At 36.2% G+C, this 25,527-nt stretch overlaps 3 protein-coding genes across 4 annotated transcripts in view; 2 read left to right on the forward strand and 1 right to left on the reverse strand.

The window, feature by feature from the left end:
• Window positions 1-636: 636 nt before the first annotated feature.
• LOC763395 (selenoprotein P) lies at window positions 637-8,423 on the forward strand. Its single transcript, XM_001199348.4, has 5 exons — window positions 637-793; window positions 3,399-3,638; window positions 4,048-4,269; window positions 5,323-5,479; window positions 5,843-8,423. Exons 2-5 carry the CDS (start codon window positions 3,415-3,417, stop codon window positions 5,897-5,899), a joined length of 660 nt encoding a protein of 219 aa, XP_001199348.4. The 5' UTR covers window positions 637-793; window positions 3,399-3,414; the 3' UTR covers window positions 5,900-8,423.
• Window positions 5,981-8,437, forward strand: LOC105444966. Of its 2 annotated transcripts, none has more exons than XM_011679913.2 (2): window positions 5,981-6,317; window positions 6,366-8,437. In XM_011679913.2, exons 1-2 carry the CDS (start codon window positions 5,998-6,000, stop codon window positions 6,643-6,645), a joined length of 600 nt encoding a protein of 199 aa, XP_011678215.1. In that variant the 5' UTR covers window positions 5,981-5,997; the 3' UTR covers window positions 6,646-8,437. The 2 variants fall into 2 exon arrangements, with proteins under 2 accessions (XP_011678215.1, XP_030852527.1); XM_030996667.1 differs by having other exon boundaries at window positions 5,981-6,217; window positions 6,350-8,437.
• Window positions 8,438-11,678: 3,241 nt separating this feature from the next.
• The window catches only part of LOC115919001 (pikachurin-like), a 60,388-nt gene continuing 46,539 nt past the window's right edge, over window positions 11,679-25,527 (reverse strand). The window contains exons 6-14 of the mRNA XM_030996644.1: window positions 25,010-25,208; window positions 24,353-24,478; window positions 18,682-18,922; window positions 17,982-18,210; window positions 17,094-17,274; window positions 16,316-16,394; window positions 15,275-15,418; window positions 14,208-14,398; window positions 11,679-13,601 (exon numbers count right to left, since the gene is read on the reverse strand). Coding sequence (XP_030852504.1) covers window positions 13,453-13,601; window positions 14,208-14,398; window positions 15,275-15,418; window positions 16,316-16,394; window positions 17,094-17,274; window positions 17,982-18,210; window positions 18,682-18,922; window positions 24,353-24,478; window positions 25,010-25,208 — 1,539 coding nt within the window. The 3' untranslated portion in view covers window positions 11,679-13,452. The remainder of the gene's footprint in view (window positions 13,602-14,207; window positions 14,399-15,274; window positions 15,419-16,315; window positions 16,395-17,093; window positions 17,275-17,981; window positions 18,211-18,681; window positions 18,923-24,352; window positions 24,479-25,009; window positions 25,209-25,527) is intronic.

Raw genomic sequence — 25,527 nt, forward strand, 5'->3', positions numbered from 1 at the left:
TACATTTGTTGATAATTCATTATAGAATTAAAAAATATCTAAAGATCATAATGGCGAGGGCAATCAGTGGCATGAACGGCCTGCCAAAGTTAAGTTAAACTTGAAGTCGATCTCAGTCTTAGTGAAACACTCCCATGTACTTAGAGGTGGTAGAGAATGAATAATCAGAGAGGGATATAAAGTTATAGAACTATAATAGTTTTCCCGGTATTCATTGTTTTCTATCATTGTATCGAGGGGCTAGCACACTTCAGATTCAAATCACTAAGAAACGAAATCTGTGGCATATCCAGAATCAATATTTGGAGGGGCGAAACACCCGGACAGTCGGAAAGTAGAGGTATATATATATATATATATGGCACCCCTTTTTACCGTAGACCCACTGAAAGTTCACTGATTGTGTTTCTGGGACTTCAAGGGCGGGGGTGTATGCTGGCTTCGCCCAATGTTGGATACGCCCCTACGCAAAAATGGGGGTTTCAATCGTTCCATAGACCTTAGGTACTTAACCCCCGGTTCAACGTGCGTTCAAGTACTAGTAGTTAAGATTTAAGAAATTGATGCATAACCAACTCAACCTAGACATGTTATCAGCTGAGTACCTGATCCCCGACCTTTAATCTTGTAATGCGATAACCCGATATAGATATACCTGACTCGAAGGTACATTGTACACACCACCAAGCAAAGTTTCTTCACAACAGAATCCCGCGTTGTACGCGGTGGACGGAGGGTAAACAATCTCGGATTCTACCTGCGACAAACAAATAAATTCTACATCACCCCGGTGGTAAGTTCAAAATTAAATCATTATTTGTTTCCTGGTTTGATATCGTTTTATTCCGATTGAAAAGTAAATGAGAATGGCAAAATTAGTAGTAGTTGCCAAACTTCATTTAGTCATCCTCAAAGAAAAGTTCATGACTGCGTCACAAGAGGCAGAATATATATATAATCCTCAAAACAAGTTGTGTAATTCAAGTTTGAGCGCTGATATCTCTTTTGTGTCTTTAATATAATACTTTACTTTGGTATCATTGGAAAGCCTGTTTATTCACCTTTACAATAATGCCCCATTTGTAATGATAATATAATCATGGACTATGCAGTACACCTGAATATAGGACCAAGTCAAAAGAGAAATATTGTAAAATGCACTGTTATTTCTTCAAAACACAATCTCACCTCCAAACAAATACAGAATTCACTATTGACAATAACAAAATACATTTCACTTTTGACTTGGCCCCATATTTAGGTGCACATCACATTTACATAATCATTACATATGGTGCATCGCTCTAAAGGGGAGTAAACAGGCTTTTTAATGATACCAACGTCACATATTTGGCAACTGTTAACTGTCAATTGTTGCACCACTGTTTAGTTACCTTGCCTATAAAGTACTCCCCCACATTTCGTTTTGCAAAGTTTGTCTTATTGTTCGTTTTATTACGTCCAAGGTGAATATTTTCAAGTTTTATGGACAGTGTATTACATGTATTACATTTTTGTTATATGTTATATTTCTACCCGAAAACATGTTCATAATATTGGTATTATTATTGAAAAGAGTGTACCGGAGTAAATTGAAAGAAAAATGTAGTGAAACATAGGCATTGTATCATGTTGTAGTGGGTGGACACAGTATTTTTTTCAATTTTGCACTGCTGGAGACGAACAAATCCTCAAGTTTGTCACAAAATAACCCATTCTCATCTCTCCAGTTCAAAGCACGTATTTAAATGGGCTGCAATATTGTCTTAAATACAAATGATGCAATGCGGTTTTAAAGAAAATAAGTATGTCCCAAGACCAAGTGCGTTCTCAAGTCATGAACATATTGAATATTGAAATTACCTCTGTTTCTGATTATTTCTACTGATCCAAGTTATAAGTATTCGGACTGTCAAGTTAATACCGTCAATAGAAATACTTAAATCTTTGCTTTTGTCTGTAATATTATGGAACAAGATACCTTGGAATTGCCCTCATACAACACAATCAGGTCACTGAAGGTCAAGATGACAATATCACGTGATTCAGATTGCAATCAGATTAAGATCGAGAGGTTACTAGTTCAAGTTCGGTGTGCTCTTCTAATAACTATCTAGAACAAAACATTTACATTACCCGACTGTTCTTGTGTCACTCGATGGGTTTCTTTCTTTGTAACCTACACGTATTTCATCAGTCTATTTTCTCTTATATACCTTTTTAATGTTTCAGTTAATTGCACTTATCAAAGTTAAGTATTAAAGAAATGATGACATGTCTTGATAATCAATGCCCCATTATTACATATACGTACTTTGATTGTTAAAAACATTATGAAACTGGTATTTTCAGCCTTTCAGGGTATACCATTTTAGATATCGAGGTCAGTCATAGTCCATGATGTTTGCTTTAAAACCGATGACAACAGGAAAATTTGCTAAGCTTTAATATCTTTATAGTTTACTGCCGTTTAAAAGTCATGCTAATCAAAACAGAACTAACAGAACCAATCGTGACAATAGGCGACCTTTGATTCCTGAGGCTGAGGCGGAAGAGAATAAAGGATTTACGAGACGATGAACTTATTCGGTTGTCACATGCTGTTTGAGTGTGAAATCATTAAATATGCATGGTTCAAGATTTCGCAATCTATAGTCTCACTCCATGGAGGTTATATGAATGTTATGAAACACATTAAAACGTTCAAACAGTCAGGTGCCATTTTTAGCATTGATTTATGATATATTATCTACTCAATCAGTATTGTAGGTCAAATCTTACAGTCAGAAGAATTCTGACTTTCAACCAATCAGGACCGTGCACTTACTTGGTATTGCTTTTAATTTTCATAGTGGCGTTTCGGCGCATTATGCAAAATGCACATACTCTTATATAACATTGGGAACCGTGGTCTTTTAGAATGATTACCACGCCAAACAAGTGAACTCGAATCGTAATCTTGGACAAGCTAGGCCAATATGTAAGAATAAGTCATGTACCATTGCACCAACTGTTACACTATAGGATTCAGCAGAGTATCCAGACGTTGATAATTGTTGGTGCCGCCCCTTCCCCTCCCCCTCAGACTAGGAAGGAGTGTCCTTTCCTGATAACATTTTGTTGAATATTTATTGCAAGTTTGATCGACCCCCCCCCCCACCCACCCACCCACCCCATTCCCAGCTTTCAAACGGGGGGGGGGGGGTACACCAGCTTAATTATACCCTTGTACCCTATACCGGATAAAGCACTTTTATAATTATCTACGGTGTTGTCATTATTCTAATAGTAATCAGCAGAGATTAAAAAAAAAAATAATGGTTACCAGTTGGAGATGTCAACTATTAATTAACAATTTAATGTTGTTGCCATTGTCCACTCCTCTCTCCCTTCTGCAGACCCTATACACCAGCTATGGGGAACCGAGGCATCCCAGGCCTCCTGGCCGCTTTCCTCTGCCTCCTGTACCTAGGGGTGGGGTCGGCTAGCGACCCTCCATTCGGTTCACCTGCACGGTGCATGGAGCCACCGAGCTGGTCTCTCCGTGGAAGACATCCCATGCTGGAGAGCCGAGGTCAAGTGACGGTGGTGGCGCTGTTGCAAGCCAGCTGAGGTTTCTGCCTGACGCAGGCCCATTAGTAAGTTAGATCACAGACGTAGCCAAAGGGGAAAGGGCACATGCTCCGCAAGTTTCTGGTGCCCTCATGAAAAATGTAAATTATGTTTTAATCAGAAAGAATACCTGCATCCATCCCGTTTTCCTCCATTTAGTGTAAGGTGAATGACGTAATGGAAGAAGTCTAATATAAACATCACTAAAATAAACACCCCTCACATTATTAATCATAATTTTAAAGCTAAGGAGATTTACCAAACTAGGATGCTTACAGACATCCAATCAACTTGCTATTAATTTGTTAGTAGGTCAATTGATTTAGTCATTGCTTAATGAAGATGTAAAACAAATAGAATCAACATATTGCCTCTTCTTGTATGTTTTATGTTCATATTTCATAAAATGTAATCAATGTTTTTTCCCCTTTACAGCTTGGAGGTCATGCGCAGGCAGTACATCTCCCAACACAACATTACCGACATCAACTTCATCGTGATCAATGCAGGCGACCTACGATCTCGTCTCAACTATTACAGGCTCTATCGCTTGGGTTACTTTGATCTCTATCAGGATTATTCATCAGAGACAGCTCCCGAGGAGAACGTCTGGAGCCTCCTTGACGGAGCCAAGGACGATTTCTTGATATATGACAGGCAAGATTATATTATACTTATATTTGCAATAATCTCCTGCTATATACAGTAATAATGATAATGATATACTAGTATTACGTTTACACTAGCGCGTAACGTAAATACACCAATGCGGTTTACAATGTGGAATTCAAATGTGCACCATCTCCACTCTTCATCAGGAAGTATTCCTACCCTTTCGTAAGCTTCACACAAATGCGTATATGACATTAACACTGCCTTTCGACAATCCTGACAGGTATCCTTTATCTCCTGTTTGGACAATGGCAATGTAGATTAAAATCCTGTATTAGGACGTTAGTGCTGGGGCTTGGACCCTCGAACCACAAACAAAAGTGACCACTAGACCATGACACCTTTACCTAGGGTTTTAGAATGTCCATCCCTCTTAATTATTAGTTGGTCTAAAGTGCCTCGGCTATCCTTCTTGTCACTTCGGACTTACATCATCATTCCTCATCTTTTTATAACTTTTCTTCTTCTGTCCTCTTTCCTCCTTTTTCTACTTCTTAAAATACCCTTTTCCCTACTGTATACACTATGGAAATAATTACGTTATTGTTAGTTCTTTATGATCCAAGTCATGTTGTACATTTATTTATTGAAAGTGTGTTTAATGTGTGTATGATTATTAACCATGCGCTGCACATTTCATCATGTTATATTGTTTTATTTTATGTTTGAAATGAAAATAATTGAAAAGAAAAGAAAAATGAAATCAAAGACATACCTTTAATATCCACAATAAAACCGCAATACCGGGGTTTCAGATCCAGGCACTAAAAAGAACTCTTCTCTTTTAATACAACTGTCAGGTCTTCTGTCCTGCACGTAAAAAGAGTCTAGCGATTTATAAAGGTGAAGCATAACAAAGAACGAACCATCTAGCTTATTAAGTTTTTGCATAGATAGTTTGTCATTTGCCTTATTTGATTCCGGCTAATTCTGCTTGAATCGTACATTTTCTGCGTAGGTATATTCTATTTCAGACAATACAATTCAAAAGCTGTTCGTCAGAATTCTATTAATCATGAAAGATACTTGTACTTGCAGGTGTGGTCAGTTGACATATCACATCCCTATGCCATACTCTGCTCTGAGGTATCCTTTCATTCAGATCGCCATCGAGTCCACCTACACTGGAAGGCATCCCTGCAACTGTTCAGCCGATGAGCCGACAACCACCACAGCGATGCCATCAACAGAGAAGGTATGATAGGAAAATATCCCCCCTCCCTAGAAAAGAGAAATAGCATGTGATCAGTTAATAATTAATTATTAGTTCAATGATAGCGTCAATGTTGGGCGAGGAAAACTGGTTAAAGGATATAAATGACTTTCTTTCCCAGTAAAATCAGGCAAAATAATGAATCAATCTATGTACGTATCTACATCTATCTGTCCGTCTATCTATCTCTCTCTCTATCTATTTTTCTATCTTTTTTCTGTCTTTCTGTCTGTCTATCTCTTATATGTATTTGTCTATCTATCTGTCTATCTATTTATCTATCTATCTATATATGATCTTTATATAATTATATTCCTCTGTCTTTGTCTTCTCATACGTTTTCAGGATGCAACAACGATAGCATCTACCACACCTACCCCAGCCCCACAAAACGCCCTCTGACAGGAAGAGGAGCTTGCGGCATGCCGTGAGCGACAACAACAACAACAACTACTACAGGTAGAGCGGGGAGATGCAGTCAGCACTGATAGACAGAGTTGATGCTGATGCTGATCCGGGGAGGTCCGCTTGGCTTCCTGACGTCCACTCGCTGGGGTATCATCCCAGCTGAGCAGGATCCGTGGTGGATCCAGGTGATGCTGACCTTCCCAGGAGAGCGAGGTCACCGCCACTGCTCCCTCGCAGTCCAACTCCCATTCATCAACCCCTTCCACGTCCACTCAATCATGACAGCCATGAGACCCAGCCATAACAACAACGTCACCATGACGTCAGGGTCAAGGTCAACTGTGACAGGAACAGCCCTCAAACAGCTGACGACCTTGAGACACCGCCACCACAGCGGCACCATGACGTCAGGGTCAACTCTGAAACACCACCGCCACCACAGCGGCACCATGACGTCAGGGTCAACTCTGAGACACCACCGCCACCACAACGGCACCATGACCTCAGGGTCAACTCTGAGACGCCACCGCCACCACAGCGGCACCATGACGTCAGGGTCAACTCTGAGACGCCACCGCCACCACAGCGGCACCATGACGTCAGGGTCAACTCTGAGACTCCACCGCTACCACAACGGCACCATGACGTCAGGGTCAACTCTGACAAGGTCAAAGATCATGTCGTCAGTGACAGTGATAAACAGTTTGATTAAAAAGACCACAGTAATTTCAGCTTCATAAAACATTTTTGGGGTATTCAAAGAATTTCCATATTAAAAAAGTTACCCCAAATCGTATTCTTTCTAAAGTTTGACAAAATTGTTTTTTCGTTATGGAAAATCATAATGTAATTTTACATATAAACAAATTGAAAATATATGACTTAAACACAGATGATAGTAAAAAAAAACAACAACACTGAAATATGCAAATTAACAGGAATAGCTTTGAAAAGTGGTCCATTCAATTGCAGTACCCATCTTTGTCGCGTAACAATGGATTGCCTATCCCTAGCCATTCATGATGGTAAACAGACAAACCGAAAGGCTCTGCTACCGGAATACATTGCAGTGCTAGAAGGGCATGCAATCCACTGTTCGCAAAAAACCTTTCTTATGGGAAGGATTAATAAACATTTTAACGTTATTTGTGTTATTATATGCCAGTATATAAACTACGATTGTGATTGATATTTAGATATATGATTCTGCCAAGTTAATATCCACCCCCTCCCTCTCTTTCTCCCCCTTCTCTTTCTCTCTATCTCCTTCTCTCCCCTTCTCTCTATTTCCTTTCCCCCTCCCGTTATCTCCATATATCTCTATTTCAGTCTCTGTCTCTAGATCCTCTCGTATCACTTATCTTCTCTACCTTCAAATCGTCGAGTGTCGGAAGTTCCCTTCTCTTCATACGATAACAGGGCTACAATATTCCTGATAAAAAGTATTAGATTCTAAGTTTAGTGAGCAAAAATAATGTTCAATGTATCTAATTCCACACTTTTCTGAATCTACACATTCTATTAGGCTAATTTTGTTTTCCTACATCTGTTTACGTGTGCTTTCAACCCATCTTAGATGCAATAATAATAGGTTATATAATAATGTAATGTATTCGGATGTAATGTTTGTATTCCATTAGAACATTTCAACCATAAACTCATCTCGTCCTATATTGTGATGTCCTATCTTTTTCTCGGGATCATTGTGTTTCATTTTTTCTGATAGTACTTTTTTTTAATAGATAGTTTCATCGGGTGCTTTGGGTCTATTAATTTGTGTAAACGAAAACTAAACGTGGATATTCATGGTCGTAATACACTATTCATATAGTGTCATCTTTGAAAAAAGGGTGTATTTTTCTTTAAAACTAGCTGAATTTTTTTTGAATGGGATGTAAAGAATATGTCCTGGGTGGAGAGAGGTAATGCAGATAAACTTAATTCTTAACCCGACGGCTAAAACTAAACGAAATTTCCTGAAAAGAGGACGGGAGACTCGAACCCTAGATCCACTCATTCGAGTCACGTACCGTACTAAGAGACCACGACGTTCTGTAACTTTCTTCTTTGTGTTTGTTTCATCTTCATCTTACATTTGTGTGGCTTCGACCATATAGTCACTATTGATCATACATTTTAGATAGATATGCGTAGATGTAGCACAAGTTAATTGTAGCATAGACATTAGTTCCACATCGTCTTTTCAGTATCTTTCCATTTCATCTCTTTCATATTGATCTTTCCCGAATTTCCATTTATGTAAATTGTGTGCTTGTAAAGGTTGTTTGGGATCGGTTGTAGGAAAGTAAATGTTTCTCAAAGTTTATTTCGCTCGTCAAATCTAAGCCACCCCTTTCTCTCTTTTCATTAATGTGTATTCATGATAAACATTTGATAACCCGCGCATGCGCGGATCAAGTGTATTTGAACAAAATAACACATTGGCGGAAAGGAGAGAGAGGATTGATGGATTTAGGAGTGATCTTGTATTTCTTTGATAAATTGAATAAAATAAACACATTCAAAAACAAATTCTTGTTGCAGTCGATTCTGTCTTGTTTCTTAAGCACGGATTGAAAAATAGCTGGTATAAAACATTTAACTAATTATTTCTTATTATATCATTCCCTTCCTCCACATCTCTCTCATCTTTATCTCTATTCCCTCTCCCTCTCTCTAATTCTCTCCCTCTCTCTCTCTCTCCCTCTCTCTAATTCTCTCCCATCTCTCTCTCTCTCTCCCTCTCACTCTCTTGCTCCCTCTCTCTCTATTCTCTCTTCCCTTATTCTTTCTCTAAACTACTGATTCAACCAGGCACATTGCCGTAGAACCCATTCAATCCACTTGTACACACTTTGATAAACTCACCACCTTCAAAACGAAACCTGACTTACAGGCATGATCAAAATCACCACACAATAATAAACAAAATGAAAACAAAACAATTGAATAATTAAAATGTGGCCATTCTTTCTTCATCTCTAATCCAGAAAGAAGTCATCAGAAAACATTATGTACAAAATACATTTGCAGTTTAAACAACTCAATGTTCCTCTAATATCAGATCAAATACTAAATACAAAGTACTTCCATCAATACTACACGTTTTAAAGCATAACTTTATGCAAAAGAAAATATCAACTTTAAAAATCAAAGGGATATGTAAGAGCAATAATACATGACAGGAGACTTCAAAAGCATAGCAGATGGGGGAAGGGGCCCAATTGATGTTGGATTTAAGAGAATTTTGTCAGCAACTCCAACATGGGCATAACGAATAATGTGTCTACAGTACTAATTGAATTTGTCAGCACAAAATATGGATATATTGGTAATGTTACGGGAGACAAAGAATGCTATCCCCTAAAATTGGGAAAATGAAAAGTTGAATCCCCATTTAAGATGGCTAACAAGGGCACAACATCTTAGAAAATGATGTGCATTTTAGGATCCAAAATGAACACTTAAGTTTTAGTATGTATCTTGACATAGCAGTGCTTTCATAGTAAAAGTGCAATTAAATATATCTATGGCTTTTTAAGGATAGACTATATTTTGCAAAACATAATAAAATTGACTAAACCATATCAAATTATTGTGTATAATAATGTTGATTGATATATATCTACTTGGTGGTACACTAAATAGCTCAGATTATATTGCAATACTGTAAAACCAGAAACCTTCACTTTATGAACATTTAGTGAATCTTTAATGAAAGCCATTTTCATTGCAAGAAATATTCATAAAATTTCAATTCTATGTTGTCATAACCCTGATTTAATTACAATCAAACCTGCTTTAGGGAACACCTGCATAGAAAGACCACCTCTCTATTAGGACCCATTTTATTTGTATCCCGTGAAATCATTACTCAGTTAAAACATGGACTAAAGGAACCCGAACATAAATATCATGTGCCCATAAAGACCACTTTTCTTTTCTCACTTGAGCATTCTATATACATGTTTCACTGTATTTTGCTGCATGAAACCGGTTGGGATTTGTGAAAGTTCAATGCAGTAAAATAATTTTAGTTTATTCAAAGTTTCATGCACTTAAAGGTTTCTGATTTTACAGTATCCAATACATACCCCATCATACACAAACATACACAGCAAAGACAACAGTGTACTATTAAAAAAGCAAATATATTGTATGTTACATCGAAAACAATGAGAAAAACAAAAGGTATAGTATACAGGATGTGATCAATATAAATAAAAATGATTTGATGGCAATTTTTTTTTGGGGGGGGGGGGGGGGTCTTTTAAGATTTCTTTTCCGATCTAATAAAAAAAAAAATTAAAACACATGCAATACAAATGGAAATTACATATATAAAGAGAGTATCTATGGGTCTGATGAAATTCATAACAGAAAAACTATATTAACAAAAAACCCTTCAATCACAGAAAATAGATGAATTGATACTCCCAACGGTTGAGGAAGCAAACATAGATTTAAATCGAGATATTTCTTGCTAACAAATGTATACAGATACATCAACAGATACATCAAATTTTATGAATGATATTATTATTGATGGACTTATAGTTATTAGAAAGACTTTTATTTTTATGCTAAACAACTTTCTTGACAAACTATCTAACCCAATAATACAATTTACCCATGAATGTATGGCAAGGGATTGTTTATTATATCTACGATAAAGTTTTAAAAATTGTCTCTTTCTTTGAGCTAAATTAAAAGTATGATGGTTTATAGAATTCAATAAAATGAAAAATACTTAACCACTAAGATATCATATAGAAGTGATACATAATTCATTGGGAAAGCACAATCTAAAAGTGCCATCAATGTCAATAAAAATACCCAGATGTGCAACTTTCACTTAAAATGGTTGTCTTTCTATGAACTTTCATTTTTACAATAATCATAAAATATTTTGTTTAATCGCTACACTTTCACCATAAACAAAGAACAAAGCAGAAAAATGCATTGTACTTAAACTGGACCTGATTTCTAGAGTTTCCATTTGTTCTACCTTTTGGCAACATACTAGTATCTTGGAAATAATGCTGAGAAATTTCTGCAAATAATAGTTTACACGTATAATACAATGAAGCTTTAAAATCAAGATACTGATTTCTTTTTGTCTGTTGTCTAGTAAAGAGAAGTATAATACAATTGATGATCTTCCCAAAGGCACGGTGATGTCAAAATGTTGGCTTTTAAGTTTGATACAAGTACATGTATAATAGGTTGGCAAATTGAATGAGTAATAAACAAAGACACGATCATACATACAATCATACACACATATCATTTGCATTATGTGTCACATTTTATATACATGCTACACCTAACATCTCAATAATACAAATGAGTTGATTAAATATAATATAATATTTCTGATTGAAGAAAAAAAAATGGAAAGGTAGTGACATTACTTATCACAAACCTTTGAAATGTTATTGCTGTGCATACAATTTTGCTGTACAAAACCATTGTACAACTAGGCATGGAATATACCACAATTGAAAGTTTGAATTTCATTGATAAATTCAAGGGAAATAATGCTGTACATGAGAACATATGAAACATCTTGTAGAACTGATACAATAACAACTTTTAAAAAAGAAGATTACAAGTTAATAATTGTTCTCATGTTGGTAAGTACCAATTCCAACTTTTACAATTAAACTTAATGAAATGAAGGAATATATGTCCGAAGCATTATGTGCAGCAAGATAACAAAAAAATAAAGAAACATAAATAAATATTTTCTTGAAATTTCACGCCGTGTATCATTTATGCTCCTTTAACAAATGATAATCAGGTCAAAGCTAATCAAAATGAGGAACATATTTTTTTCCAACAATAAACAACTTTTTGATCATATCTCCTGTCTTATTTTCACATTTCATTAAAAATGTAGATTAATATGCATAAAAATGATGACCCTCACAACTTTTAATAATATATCCATAAGAACGTTGATACAAAATCTTATCATAAACATAAAACAAGAAATCTGTCACATAATCAAAAGGCATTTAAAAGTCTTTCAAATCCTTCTCACTGAAATACTCATCATTAATGGAATGCATTTACTACTTGTTCTTATTTAGTATCATTTGGCAAAAAATCCATTTGTGTGTCATTTTACATTACTTGAACTCGAGGTTGACATATTTCTCAAAATCTGTGAGTTACATATGACATATAAATACTTACAAATGTTTAGTACTTTCAAATTTTAAAACTAACAGTAAAATAAAAATCCAGAAACTATCCTTTCACTTGATTTTCCACTGTGATAATTTTTATAAGATATTTTGCATTTCTTATGACCATTACTATCTTAAAAAAAGGAAAATACAAATTTCAACTTAATGAAAGCCATGTGACAGTGCGGATTGTTTGAAATATGTTTGTGGGCAAGTGTAGAACTACAAAACTCATAATAATGCCTGACTTTCGACTTCAGCCTACAGACACACACATACAAAAAAAACCTATCTGCCGTTGAATAAATTGAAGTTTCAAATTCAGATTCTCAAGATGTAAGTAGAATAATGAAAAGCCTTACAAAAAACACACTATTGAGACGAAAGGGGTGGTTTCAAGAGAAGATCTCTAACAGTACTGTTTTGAGATATAGTACCATTATGTAGATGTCTTGAGTTGATTTTGATGTATTTGTAGAAACTCTGCTGTTAAAAAGTCTGCTAAAATGAATCAGGCTCCAAGAATGGCGATCAAGACTCGTTTCAGTTGTGTTTTTTCCAAATGATAAAAATGTTACTATTACTACTGATCTTTTCATGGTTTTCAATTGCCTCATCTGCAATTTTTATATACTGGTCATGATGATCCAAGTATAACTCCTACGCAAGACTGTAGATGCAGATTTTAAACTGACACATTGTAACTCATAACAATTCTTTACACACTTGTTGATATAAATATTGTACATTAGAATAAGATTTAAATGAAAGAAAATATAAAGAAACATGGACTGTAATTTAGCCTTCTGTACTTTAGACATCTTACCCTGACAAAAATATAAGGTCTTAAAAATACTACCAATAATTCAAATATAACAGTCCACACTGATGTGAGCTTTGGTTGGCAATATGAGGAGGATTATAGTCATTAAAACTTGCTCTTCTACAGAAGTGACTAACATGATGGATCTCCCAAACGGCAGGAATTCTTCCCACCAAGATCAAACAAAAATACTGACGGATATGTGACATAACTTTCCCTTTAAAAGTCACTCCATTAATGATGGTCATTTTGAACTGTTGCCATTACCATGGGAACTTAGGACAGAGTTGAATGTATTCACGTCACTGCCTTGCCTTGACTCACTAAAGATGATCTCCTTTCCATATAAACACTTGGAATATATATTTGAAGCAGATCATTTCTGAGCTTGGTCAACGTCGGAATTCAATTGCATTTCTATGGACAGCTTGTGCGACAAGACGCGACTGAATTCACGCCCTCTTGGGCCATACAAAAATGTTGCCGCTGGACACGAAGAGGAAAAAAGTCTTTCTTTTTTTATGGATGGATTATGAGCATTGTTTGATGTTCCTGCCGCCGTCGGGTTGTTCCGTTGATAAGACCTTGAGACTTTGGTCAATGTTGAAGTTCCTGAGACACCCTGTCATGCCTTCTGAGTAGAGGTTCATTGTCGTCTCAACCATGTCATCCATTCCACCTGCAAGATCAAAGACACAAGGAGATGGCCGGTTAGACAAGAGATATCGTACAAGGTTGAAATCAGTTTCGGAGGCATAGGTATTGTTATTACAACTCAAGGGTTATGTATTTTTGACGGGTCTTTAGTCAACATTGTCTACATTATAACTTGAAAATGTAATGAGAAAATTTCATGGCTCAACTTTAGCGTTTGCCCATGAACTTGTGAGAGAAAATGAAGCTTCTAAATAATTCAAATTAGTTCAGAAAAAGACTTTAAAAAAAAGATCAAAATCATTGCTTCCATGTTTGAGAGAGTTATAAGGTTGGTGTAAAGGAGAGATAGATGTTGGCTGAATTCAAACTTTAAACTTCTTCATCCATCTAATCTTAAATTGAGAGTTTCAACATATTTTGCACCCCTTTATATTTGGTGCAAATGTTCCCAGACAAGACAATTCATCAACAGAGTTGAACTTGGTCCTTTGTAACAGGTAAGATTAACTCTTTAAAGGAAAACTCTAACCATGGATAACACCTGCCAGACCTAACAGCAAAAGTAGCGATTTCTAAATGATGTAGTAACATGCACAATATGAAGATAATCCACACTAGATCACTTTACCTAGGTATAAGCCATCATTGACATTGAGTTGCCTGAAGTCTTCTCCACTGGCCTGGTTCGTGACTGCATTGTCGTTGTCTACTTCCATGATAGCCACAATGCCTAGCCTGTCTATCCTAACGACGTGCCACTCCCCGTCGTTGACAGGTCTCCTGCTTGTTAGGACTGCCTCCCCTCCTCCAAGGTTGAATCTGGAACGTTCAAAAAGATATTCACAATAATTACAAAATCACAATCAAACTCTAAATCAGTAGGATTAACTATCTCTTTCTAAGGTTGAATTAGATATTAAAGTCTCATATTTAGAATCTAATGACAGCAAAAACTCAAACTCAAACTGTAACTGAATTTAGGTTTATATTTTAAATCAAAAGGAAATTGAGACCAATATCTAAATAACAATCAAACTCTATATATACTAAATCAGTCCATCAAAATACAATTTATACTCCACATTGAAATGCAAACTCAACCTCAATCTCAACTCGATTAAACTCTTCACTGGAGATATGGCTCAAGCTTGTCACAACTGATCTCAGATTTACTTTCAAACTCCTTCTAAAAAAAAAGAACTCTCTCTGTCATTGACAGGACCCCTGATTGATAAGACAGGTTTTTCCACTCTTCACCTGTCTTTTTCTAAGGTTGAGTTTGATATTAAAATTTCATATTCAAAATAAAATGACAGCAAAAACTCCAATTCAAGCTGAAACTGAATTTAGGTTAATATATCAAATCAAACTTCATGACCAAAATTTGAAGTCAAATCCAAGCTAAAGCTCAAAAACATTAAGCATTACGATATCATATTTTAGGAAATGTCAGAAAGTCTACTTGAATTTCAAAGAAACACATCAAGTAGTAAAGCAAACATTAATTCCTTATTTGGAAGTTAAAACAGGAACAGAATGGACACTTTGATATGCCAAACTGAGCAAAAGTTTGTGTATACAAAGGCCATACTATAAGTCTTATGGTTTCTTTTTAATCGGACAATAAAGACTTTCAGAGCTTTAATTGTAATATCCTCATTATGTCACCTCATATGTCTGGCACTGGTCACTTACCTTAGTAAAAGGAAGCCATTTTCAAGGCCCATAGCAATGAAATCACTTCCTGAGGTCATACTGGAATGACCTGCCCATAGGACCAGACCGTTGGGCTCTGTGGCTCGGAGTTCAAAGGAGAACATGTTCCTCTCCCCTGACAATCTGCAAAGCAAATGAAAGTGGGAAGATGATGATATACATTGCAAAGATATGATGGTCAATAGATGAATTACTGTATATAACAATAGTCTGTGTAAAGATAATTCCATGGAGGACAGGGAAACAGATATTTGCGAGTTTCATTTTCTTAATAATTAACACAGGCTTCTCATGGTACATATTTGCAAATGTATTACCAGCTAAATTTTGCAAGCTGTTGAATTCATGATGCTCAAAAAATTTGCAAAAATCTCCCCCCCCCCCAAAAAAAAAGAAAAGACCCCACCAAATAATGACTTATACAGCATGGCCATTTCATGATTACCAGTAAATGAAATAAGGATAATAAAAATGGATTTTTTTTTTTCTTGTATAGCACCGGTGTCTGTCTCTGGTGGGCGCTTTTGGCACTTGCTCTACAATGTCTCACAAATTCAACATTCCTGGTCAGTGTTTCAAATTAGGATCATTTTCCATTGGTCACAGCTGGCATTATTCACAATATTCAATGTAAGACTACCAAAAGTAAACAGAGTTGGGAAAGTAAATGAGAGACAGTCATTGGAAAACAGAGAAATGTCTCGGAGAAGGGAGATGGTAAGAGATAAAGTGAGATTGAGGGGAGAAAGAGAGACAGAGACAGATGGATAGAAAGACAGAGATAGTGACATACACTGCAAAATCAAATAATGGGAGAATAAAGAGAGAAGGGAAAGAGCAAATCATATCATTAAGAATAGTCAAGTTATGAATGCTAGGTGACAGTTAATTACGTAGATGCTATGTAATGAATGCAGCAGCTCTCTCTACTTTCATTTATGCAATGAAACACAGTTTGTAAGGTAAGTTATACAGACATGTTTAATAAGGTGTTAACTAACTAAAACAGGGTAGTCTTACCTGGAAGTAATTTCATTACTGGCAAACCAGAGATAACTCCTTCCTATGAAGCTAGGTTCTGTGACAGTTTCTTCAATTTCTATATCAGAGAGACAAAGAGAGATATAATGAATAATAATATGTGAGATTTGTAAAGCATCAAATCCACTTGAAATCAAATGCTCCCGGCGCACTTGCACAAAAAATTATAAAATCACATAAAAAAATCTGCATTATAAGCAAAAGAACATGAGAACATATATAAATGAAAGAGAACAGTCAGGTATATGCACAATCAATCAGATACATGTTAAGATCTTTTAAGAAAGAAAGAAAGGGGGAGAAAGAGCTTGAGTGAGATATGCAGGACAAACCTCTCGTGAAAATTCACTCATTTCCTGGGCCCATAGGATGCTTTTATACACAAAAGTATTATATATATATTGTTAGATCACCTATATCATCTACACACATGTCCAAAAGGAAATCACAAAGCAGTAGTCTACCATAGTAATTGTTTGTAAATTTTTAATTGTAATTGTTTAAAGCACTACCAGTATATAAAGAGGTTACACACATTACAGTGAAATTTGATTCATTGTAAAACATCTTTAATTAAAAAAAATGAATGAAAAATTCCCTATGATCACCACTTTGTTTGAGCAGTACATTAGTTTTTTTTTATATCACTTGTTTACACAAAATGCTCTGAAAAAAAGAGCAGTTTCTAAATTTAATCAATTCAAAGCACTCATAATTGAAAGAAAGGAAATCTACATATAACCCTTGCAATACTGACCTATTTCACAGTAGGTTCCCTTGAAGCCTAGTCTACAATCACAGAAGTAGTATTCCTGAAGTGGGTGGCACTCTCCATTGTAACCACATGGCCGCCCCTGGCATGGATGGTGGGCGTTACCGACATTAGCCCCGCCCACGGCCTCATTGATCAGATCTAACGCGTTATCATTGACTAACACCTGCAAGAAGAAAAAAAAAAGGGATATTATATAAATCAATGAAAGACATACAGTATGTATATAATATCAGTGTATTCCATTTTATATACATTTCATATGACAATCATTTGTTGATTCCGATCCCAAGAAAAAATGAGAGATTTATTTGTTATTTACAAGTGCCTATTTGGTAGACAAGAAAGAGAAACAAAGCTATTACTCAACTCATCTCCTCCTTCTTCTCCTTCTTCTCTGTCTCTCTCAAACTTTTCATCTTCTCCTTTCCTCTGCTTCCAACTGTCTCTTGCCCTCTCTCTCTCTCTCTCTCTCTCTCTCCCTCTCTCTTTCTTTTCCCTATCTTGCTGTATCTAACTATCTTTCACCCTCTGCATGTCACTCTCTCTCCCTCTCTCTTTCTTTTCCCTATCTTGCTGTATCTAACTATCTTTCACCCTCTGGATGTCACTCTCTCTCCCTTTCTTCTTCTTTTCCCCTGAACCTAACTCTTATCTCACACCTCTATCTCTGACTATCCCTCATCCTTTTAATATCTCTCTTTCTCTCCCTTTCTTTTACTTCCTTCCTAGATCTCCCTTTTATCTCTTCCATCTATCTCTGACTATCTCTCATCCTCTCTCTTTCTCTTTCTTTCTCTCCTTCTCTCCCTTTAATTTTCCTTTCCTAGATCTCACTCTCATCTCTTCCATCTATCTCTGACTATCTCTCACCCTTTGGATATCTCCACTGAATGAATTCTTGACTGCCATCTCTCTGGACAGGAGGTCGATATCATCAATGCCTCCGATGTATAGGTTTGTATCAAACGATGTTTGCGTGAAGGCTCCAGGGGCTAAGGCTGTAACCGTAGGTTGGTTATCCACCCTCAACATACCTTCTCGGGCCGTTCTGGATACCTCCACAATGTGCCAATTATGAAGTGTTACTGGCCGGGTTGATCTGCAGACAATAGAGGGAGACAATGAAATACATGTTAATTTGAATGCTTCAAAAGCTATATATGTAATCTTATTTGGGACTAGTTCTTAAAATATAAAGGAAAATTACAGCCAGATATAAAGTTTTTTTAAATAAAAGCACAATATGAGAGAAACTTATGAAGAAAAAAAATTAAGGGAAATCCATTAGAGATATGGATTTTTACAATTGTTTTATATTAAACATATAGAATAATGTATTTCATCTTGTGAGCAGCCCTCCATTTTTTTTTGTAATAAGAATTAACAAAAGTATCCCTCTATCTGGTTGAAGATGAAAAAGTACACTTATTTATTAGATGGTCTATAAAAACTACCACTACCACTAACACCAACACCACCTGTAACATCACTATGACCACCGCCAGCATCACTACCATCATCATCATCACTACCATTTCAAGTAATCCTTTGCACTCACTCCATGTCTTACCTCAAAACAGCGGGCCCTGAGCCACAATCAAACTTAAAGCCAATGTAGTTCTCATCCAGCGTGATGGAGAAGAAGTCCCCCTCCCTGGATTCCGTACCGCTGTAGATGAGGATCCCAGACGGCTCCTTGGGTTTGAAAATGATCTCCATCTGGAGGAAGGAGAGATGCTTCTTGCCGAGGGAGTCATGGGCGATGTGGGAGGAGTGGGAGCTGTTGAACGATGGGGTGTGGATCTCAATTACTGCAAAGAGAAAAAGAGGTAAATAAGAAATATATTTAATATATCATATATTTAAAAAAGAGAGAAAAAAGAGAAAGATGGAAATAAATATAAAAAAGAAAGGCATTGGTGATTATAGTCAGTTCTTGACTGATTGACATTAACCAACAAAAAAACAACAACATGTGTATATCATTTGAGTATTTTCTGAGGTTTATAATTCAATTTCAGTTCTCTCAGCCGATGAAATAAAGGATTTTGTTGATGCTTCTTTGAACTATAAACAGAAGCAACATGCAGAATAGAGCTAGAGAATAGCTAGAAGACAGTAGCAAGCAGGAGTAGAGACACATTTTCACACACTCAAATGGTCCATAACCATGACACTCTCTCATTAGCATACAATGAGTAAAAATGTAACCATCAGATAATACAATATTTGTAGCTCAATAGCACATTAACTGTATCATTTCTTGGGAGTTTTTTGTTTTGTTGGCATTTTCCATTTTCCTCAAACACAATTTGTATATATCCTATTTTATTTTCTACTTGCTCTTACCTCAAGGACAGATAGAATGGTATGAAAAACAATTCTGTAACTTCTTTTCTTTCTCTCTCTCTCCAAAAGAAAAGAAAACAATATGTTCTAGAAACCTGGATACAATGAAATGCTGAACATGTTCCTCATTTTTCTGCGCTTGCAGTATTTTGAGATCAATAATAAAAAAAAAAATCCATTGCAATATGCTTCTGCCTATCAATAGCTAAGAGTCAGCAGGTTGCTAACTTGCATTAACATACTTGACATCTTCAAGCATGCGAGGGATTGTATCAAACTGTTTTCACAAGCAACATTAATTCTCACTTGTCAATAGCTAATCCACCTGCCCAAATTCAATATTGCACTATTTCCCTTTACGATAGCTAGCTCGCTTCATCTTCAGATGTAACACCACAAGCAGACTGCACAAGGGCTCAACAGTCACTTATGTCTCTATGGCATGCCTGGGGAAATGAAAACGCATGTATGATGATGCTCGTGTTGCCACAGTAACGCTACATGAGTATATTAGTTCAAGCTCCACAAGGACTGCATCTACCAAATGGCCCTGGGCTCGCGTTTGAGTAAAGATAAGGAGCTTGATGAAAACATAACGAGCAACTACAAAGGGCATCCTTTGAATCTCTAATGTGGGGAGGGGGGAGGGTGGGGGGTGTACTGGTCTTTTTTCTAAATACCATCTCTCTACCACCCCCTCCTTCCTCGCCTCCACATTATACAAACATCCTATTTGTGTTTTTGTATTTTAATATCTTCTTCTCAGCTATTCAGCCTCTGGGACAAACGATACTGGTTATGTCAACACGCCTATGAATAGAGTAATGTGACTTAACCTAATTCCATTCCATGCTCGTAGTGTTTAAAGGTTGTCCACGTGAATACTGAACATGAAAGACACAACTTCACACTTGACTATGATATGCTTGAACATGATTTGTGTTTCTTTGGATGTATGCAACATCCTTCGGTCAAAGAAATTGAGAAGGCTTCATGTCATTTATTTCTTGTGAGGATCTTGTCTTCACCATTACGCCATTGGTTTGTAAAAAATAAATGCAAAGTGAACTGTAAAACAAAAATGAATTGCTTGCAGTACAATAAAAGATAATTCAAAAAGTTTTAAGCATGTTGTTTCTTACTGCATCAATACTAACAAGTATAAGCGTTAATCATGTCTATCATTATCAATATCATCATCCTCATCCTCATCATCCTCATTATCATCAGCATTATCATCAGCATTGTCATCATCATCACCATCATCATCATCCTCCTCCTCATTATATTACTTTGAAAATTTTGATACGATCTCTCTTTAAAAAAATTAATATCAAGTCTTAAGCTATATTACACCTATTTCATCTTGCTCATGCATATGTACCAGCTTCCAAAGTGACACTAGACAGAACAATTACATGGGATTTGAAGGGATTTGAAGGGTTAAAGCATTTTCTTTCTGCCGCCTGCAATTTAGACCTTCTAACATGAATCACCTACAAATACATTCTCAAAAGGAGCTCTCAAAATCACCACCCTGACAACTGCTTGCCGTATCTCTATCAGTTGCTATCAACATTCTAGGTCAGGAGGAAAACCATTTTTCTTTCTTGTATTCCAAAGAGGCTTGATGAATCTAGACAGATATATTAGATTGCTTCAATACGCATGGATATATTCTGACCTCCCATATACCCATTCATGATGTATTCTGCAGATTGGTATACAATGTATGGATAATACAATGTGTGTAGGAATTCAACTGAACTGAAATGAATTGAAACAAAATGAATCAAATTGAGTTGAATTGCATTGAATTGAAATAAAATGAGTTGACGTAGTATTGGTTGCCCTAAATAATCCCAGACAATTCCAGGGCTGAATTACAGCAGAATTTACATTGTAGAAGACACGGTTAACAATAAAAACATTGATATTGATAGCCAATAACAACCAAGATTAAGGATTCATTGATTTTCATCAGAGGTCTAATGATACAATAGTGCTAGAAGGAGGGGGGGGGGGGAGACTGAAGAATGAAGAAGATACAAAAGGGGGAAAGAAAATGTTTCCGCATAACAGGTGAGAGCATTCGATCAGTGTTAACAAAACATCCATGAATTTGTACTATGGGGCTGTATTTAATGGGTAATGCTCTGTTTTCGTTTCTCATCTACATCAATATCATCATTAATCTCCATTTGAAGAACAAGCCAAATTCATTTTACATGTATCTGATAATTTGCACACAAGTACTTGTTGCTAAATTCCCTGGTATAAACACATTTTATTTCCTCTATCATTTTGTCTTTTTATTCCTATCAAAGTGATGAATACTCAATGTGCGGTATCTCTTCAAATTGAATCTGGGTTTTACAATTTGCATTCATTATCCTCACCTTCTGAGAAAACGCTGTATCAAACATATCATTTATAATGTACGATCACTGTGCCTTACTCTTAACATTGTGTGATATGAAATAAAAACAGTATATTTTCTAAGTATGGATAAGAATGCTTTTGCATGAAAACTTGATTTGAGTAATTTTTTCATCAGAATGCTTGAAATAGATGGTTCCTCCTCCAAAATCTTTGCATTTGAAGGACATAAAGGACGTCAGCCAGAGACTGTAGCAAATCATGAATTGTAAATTGGTAGTTGAGTGCATCCTGCTTAGACCCCTTCAATATTGAATGACCTTCATTGTTTCAACCCAAACATAAGCTATTATTTCAATTTGAAATACCCTTTGAAGGAATTATCAACAACATATTCTTTTGCTATATACATGTATGAAATAGCTGTGAGTAGCAAAGTGCAATATTTGTAGTAGACAGTACGGCCTTGAACTTGAAGGCATTTAAAGGTACACTGAATTATCAATCTACAGCTAATTAAGATGGGTAACAGAGGAAGTTATAATAGGTCATGTGTGAATACCATTGATATAAAATAAAGATTGAAGGCCAGAGAAAGAATGACGGATAGTACAAGAATAAAATCTATAATTCATGTAGAAAGAAAGAAAGAGAAAAGAAGAAGAGAAGGATGGAGAGAAGAACAGAAAGGATAGATAGAGACAGGGAAAAGAGATTAGAGAGGGGGATGGAGAGTGGGTAGAGGACGAGAAGGAAAGAGCAGGAAAGGGATGATAGGAGAGGGAAGGGAGAGAGTGACAAAGAAAGAGATTAGATGCATATATATATATATATATATATAGATATATATATATATATAGAGAGAGAGAGAGAGAGAGAGAGAGAGAGAAAGAGAGAAACAGAAAGAGAAAGAGAGAGAGAGAGAGAGAAAGAGAGAGAGAGAGAGAGAAAGAGAGAGAGAGAGAGAGGGGGGATGCATGCATAATGTAAAAGCACAGGAATAAAATAGATAAATAGACAGAAAATCAGGCTGGTAAAGTTTAAATAAAGAAAATTTAAATAAGAAGAAATGAAAAAGCAACTAAACAAGAAAAAAAGAAGACAGAAACAGCAAGAGAAGCATATTGATAGATGAATAAGAAGAGAAGGGAAAAAGGGGCAAGAAACAAGGATTATAGAAGAAATAATGAAGGAGGGAATTATATGGTCTACAGAAAAAGTATTCAACTGGAAGCAAGAAAGAAAAACAGACATTTGAAAGTCGGCGAAGAATTCAAGCAAAATAAATCTGGCTCACATGTGAGGTACCAGCATACCTTGAAGGGGAAAAAATGAACTTCAATCTACCTTTTATCAAAACAAAATTAATAAATTGGCCGAGTGAGGTGAAATCAAAAGAAAATAAATGGGCCAACCATGTGCTTCAAATCACATATGTGTGTGATCGACTATGTGTGTGGCTTGATCTCTAGAAATATATACCATCACATATCTCACATTTGTATATGTGTGTTATAATACCATGCGATGAACCCTAGGTGCGCTACGCTGTTCTTGACTTAGAGAATTAATAAGAATGAAAGGGTTAAGAAGTACGCTCATGTAATGAGTTTGGTATTACATAGTAAGTTCTTATTTTGTATTTTTTCTTTAAGCAGAAGCTTTTAACCTGCTACAAATTCAACAGATCATAAACAGAAATGTATATGAAAACAAAGATATGCATGGTAGAGTAATACTTATAGGCTTGGATTCTTGGGCAAATATATATTGATGTAACTATATTTTTCTCTTTCAGGAAATACAAGAATCAGAATAAAAAAAATGTTGGATCATAATGTTTGCTCACAATCAGACATGTAATCAGGGAAATTTCAAATTGCAAGAACAAAAAAAATCAAGGGAAATATAATAATATAAAAGTTAACAACATTAAAGGGTTTCCCTGGTAGAGATAGCTATCTATACATTATGGTTACTGTTCACAAACAGGAAGTCATGATTTTCTACCTTCATACTCTCAAATATTGGCACTGAAATAGGGATTCGCACAAGCCAATGAATCCAGTCATAACCTTGTGACTCATTCGCTAACCCTTAGTCGGTGGCCAGATGTCATGCAATATTGATTATCAATTGATTATTGGTCGCTACTGAATAATTTTTTGATAAAGATTAAATGGCTCTTACATAGAGGTGTCGTGGTCAAGTGGATTCGTCACCAGACTGTTGATCACAAGGTCCGCAGTTCGAGTCCTGCCGCGGCACTAATGTCCTTTGGCAAGACATTGATCTACATTTGCCACACTCAACCCTGGTGATGTAAATGGGTACCTGGCAGGAATTAATTCCTAAAAATGCTAGAGCGTCGTAATGGCAGCAGTGCTAAAGCCAGGGTACTAATCAGGAGCCCCAGGAGCATCAAGTCTGACAGATACAAGCGCTATACAAGAACCCAATATTATTATTATTATTACATGATATAAACTGATTCTGCCGGGAGCTTGACTTACCATCCTCGCATACTGAGCCGTGTGTTCCAAGAGGGCATAGACACATGGCTTGATCCGGTGACCTGCCGATACATGCTCCCCCATTGGTACATACATGATGCTTGCATACACCATCACTGCATTCACCTGCATGGGTAGGGTCAAGGTTTCAAGATGTTCCATTCAATGACAATTACAAACAACAACAAAGTTACAATGAATATAAAACTCTAACCCTAGGGATGAGGTCATAGTAGCCCTTATGATTTCTGAAGTTCAGTTTTATCATTATATTCATCATCATACTGTCCCCTGACCTGACAATTAAGCCATGAGGTCAAAGGTCGATCCCAATCCTTTCTATAGATCAATAGATCAATGGTATCTAGATTAACATATAGTCTGTTTCCTTACCATGATTATTGTTAATGAGGTCAAAGGTCAATTGCTTTGTAAAGTTCAATGTCTTGACCATGCACTCACCAACATTCTGTCCTCCAAGCATGGAACCTTTGGGATAAGGCCTAAGATTCACATCCATGTTTAAAATGTCAATGCTCTCAAACAACAAAGGTCATTGTTACCATGTGAACTAGGTCAAAGGTCTCAAACGACAAAGGTCATTGTTACCTTAGCAGCTAGGTCAAAGGTGAAAGGTCATAGTTACTAACAACTCACCAACATTCTGTCCTCCAAGCATGGAACCCTTGGGATAAGGCCTAAGATCCAAGTCCATGTTTGAAATGTCGATGCTCTCGATACATCCTTTGAAACCTTGGAACATGTGCTTGATCCTTAGACCATCACGGACCTCTGCAGTGGTGTTGAACCCTCCGACAAAGAGGTCTCCCTTCAAAGTCACCATGGAAAACGTACCCTGTATAACATTGTGTGCAAAAAGGAAATAGCATTTGAAAAGTTACAAGGGTGGTATAATTGTATTTAATCATTTAGTTTGGTTTTATCAAAATAGGTTGACCTGTTCTGTTATCTAGTTCTAAGCTCTTATTTTGTTTCTCTTATATCTGTATGTGTTCCCTCTTATTTTTGTTCATTTTTTATATCTACATGTAAATATGTCAGTTTTAATAATATGTGTCCCTCTTATTCTTGTTAATTGTTTATATCTTCATGTAAATACGTTATATGGACCTCTGCTCTTGCAGTCGAGTCTGGAATAAAGTCTTGAATTGAAT

The sequence above is a fragment of the Strongylocentrotus purpuratus genome, unplaced genomic scaffold, assembly GCF_000002235.5.
Source record: "Strongylocentrotus purpuratus isolate Spur 01 unplaced genomic scaffold, Spur_5.0 spur5_scaffold_3, whole genome shotgun sequence".
NCBI lineage: Eukaryota > Metazoa > Echinodermata > Echinoidea > Camarodonta > Strongylocentrotidae > Strongylocentrotus > Strongylocentrotus purpuratus.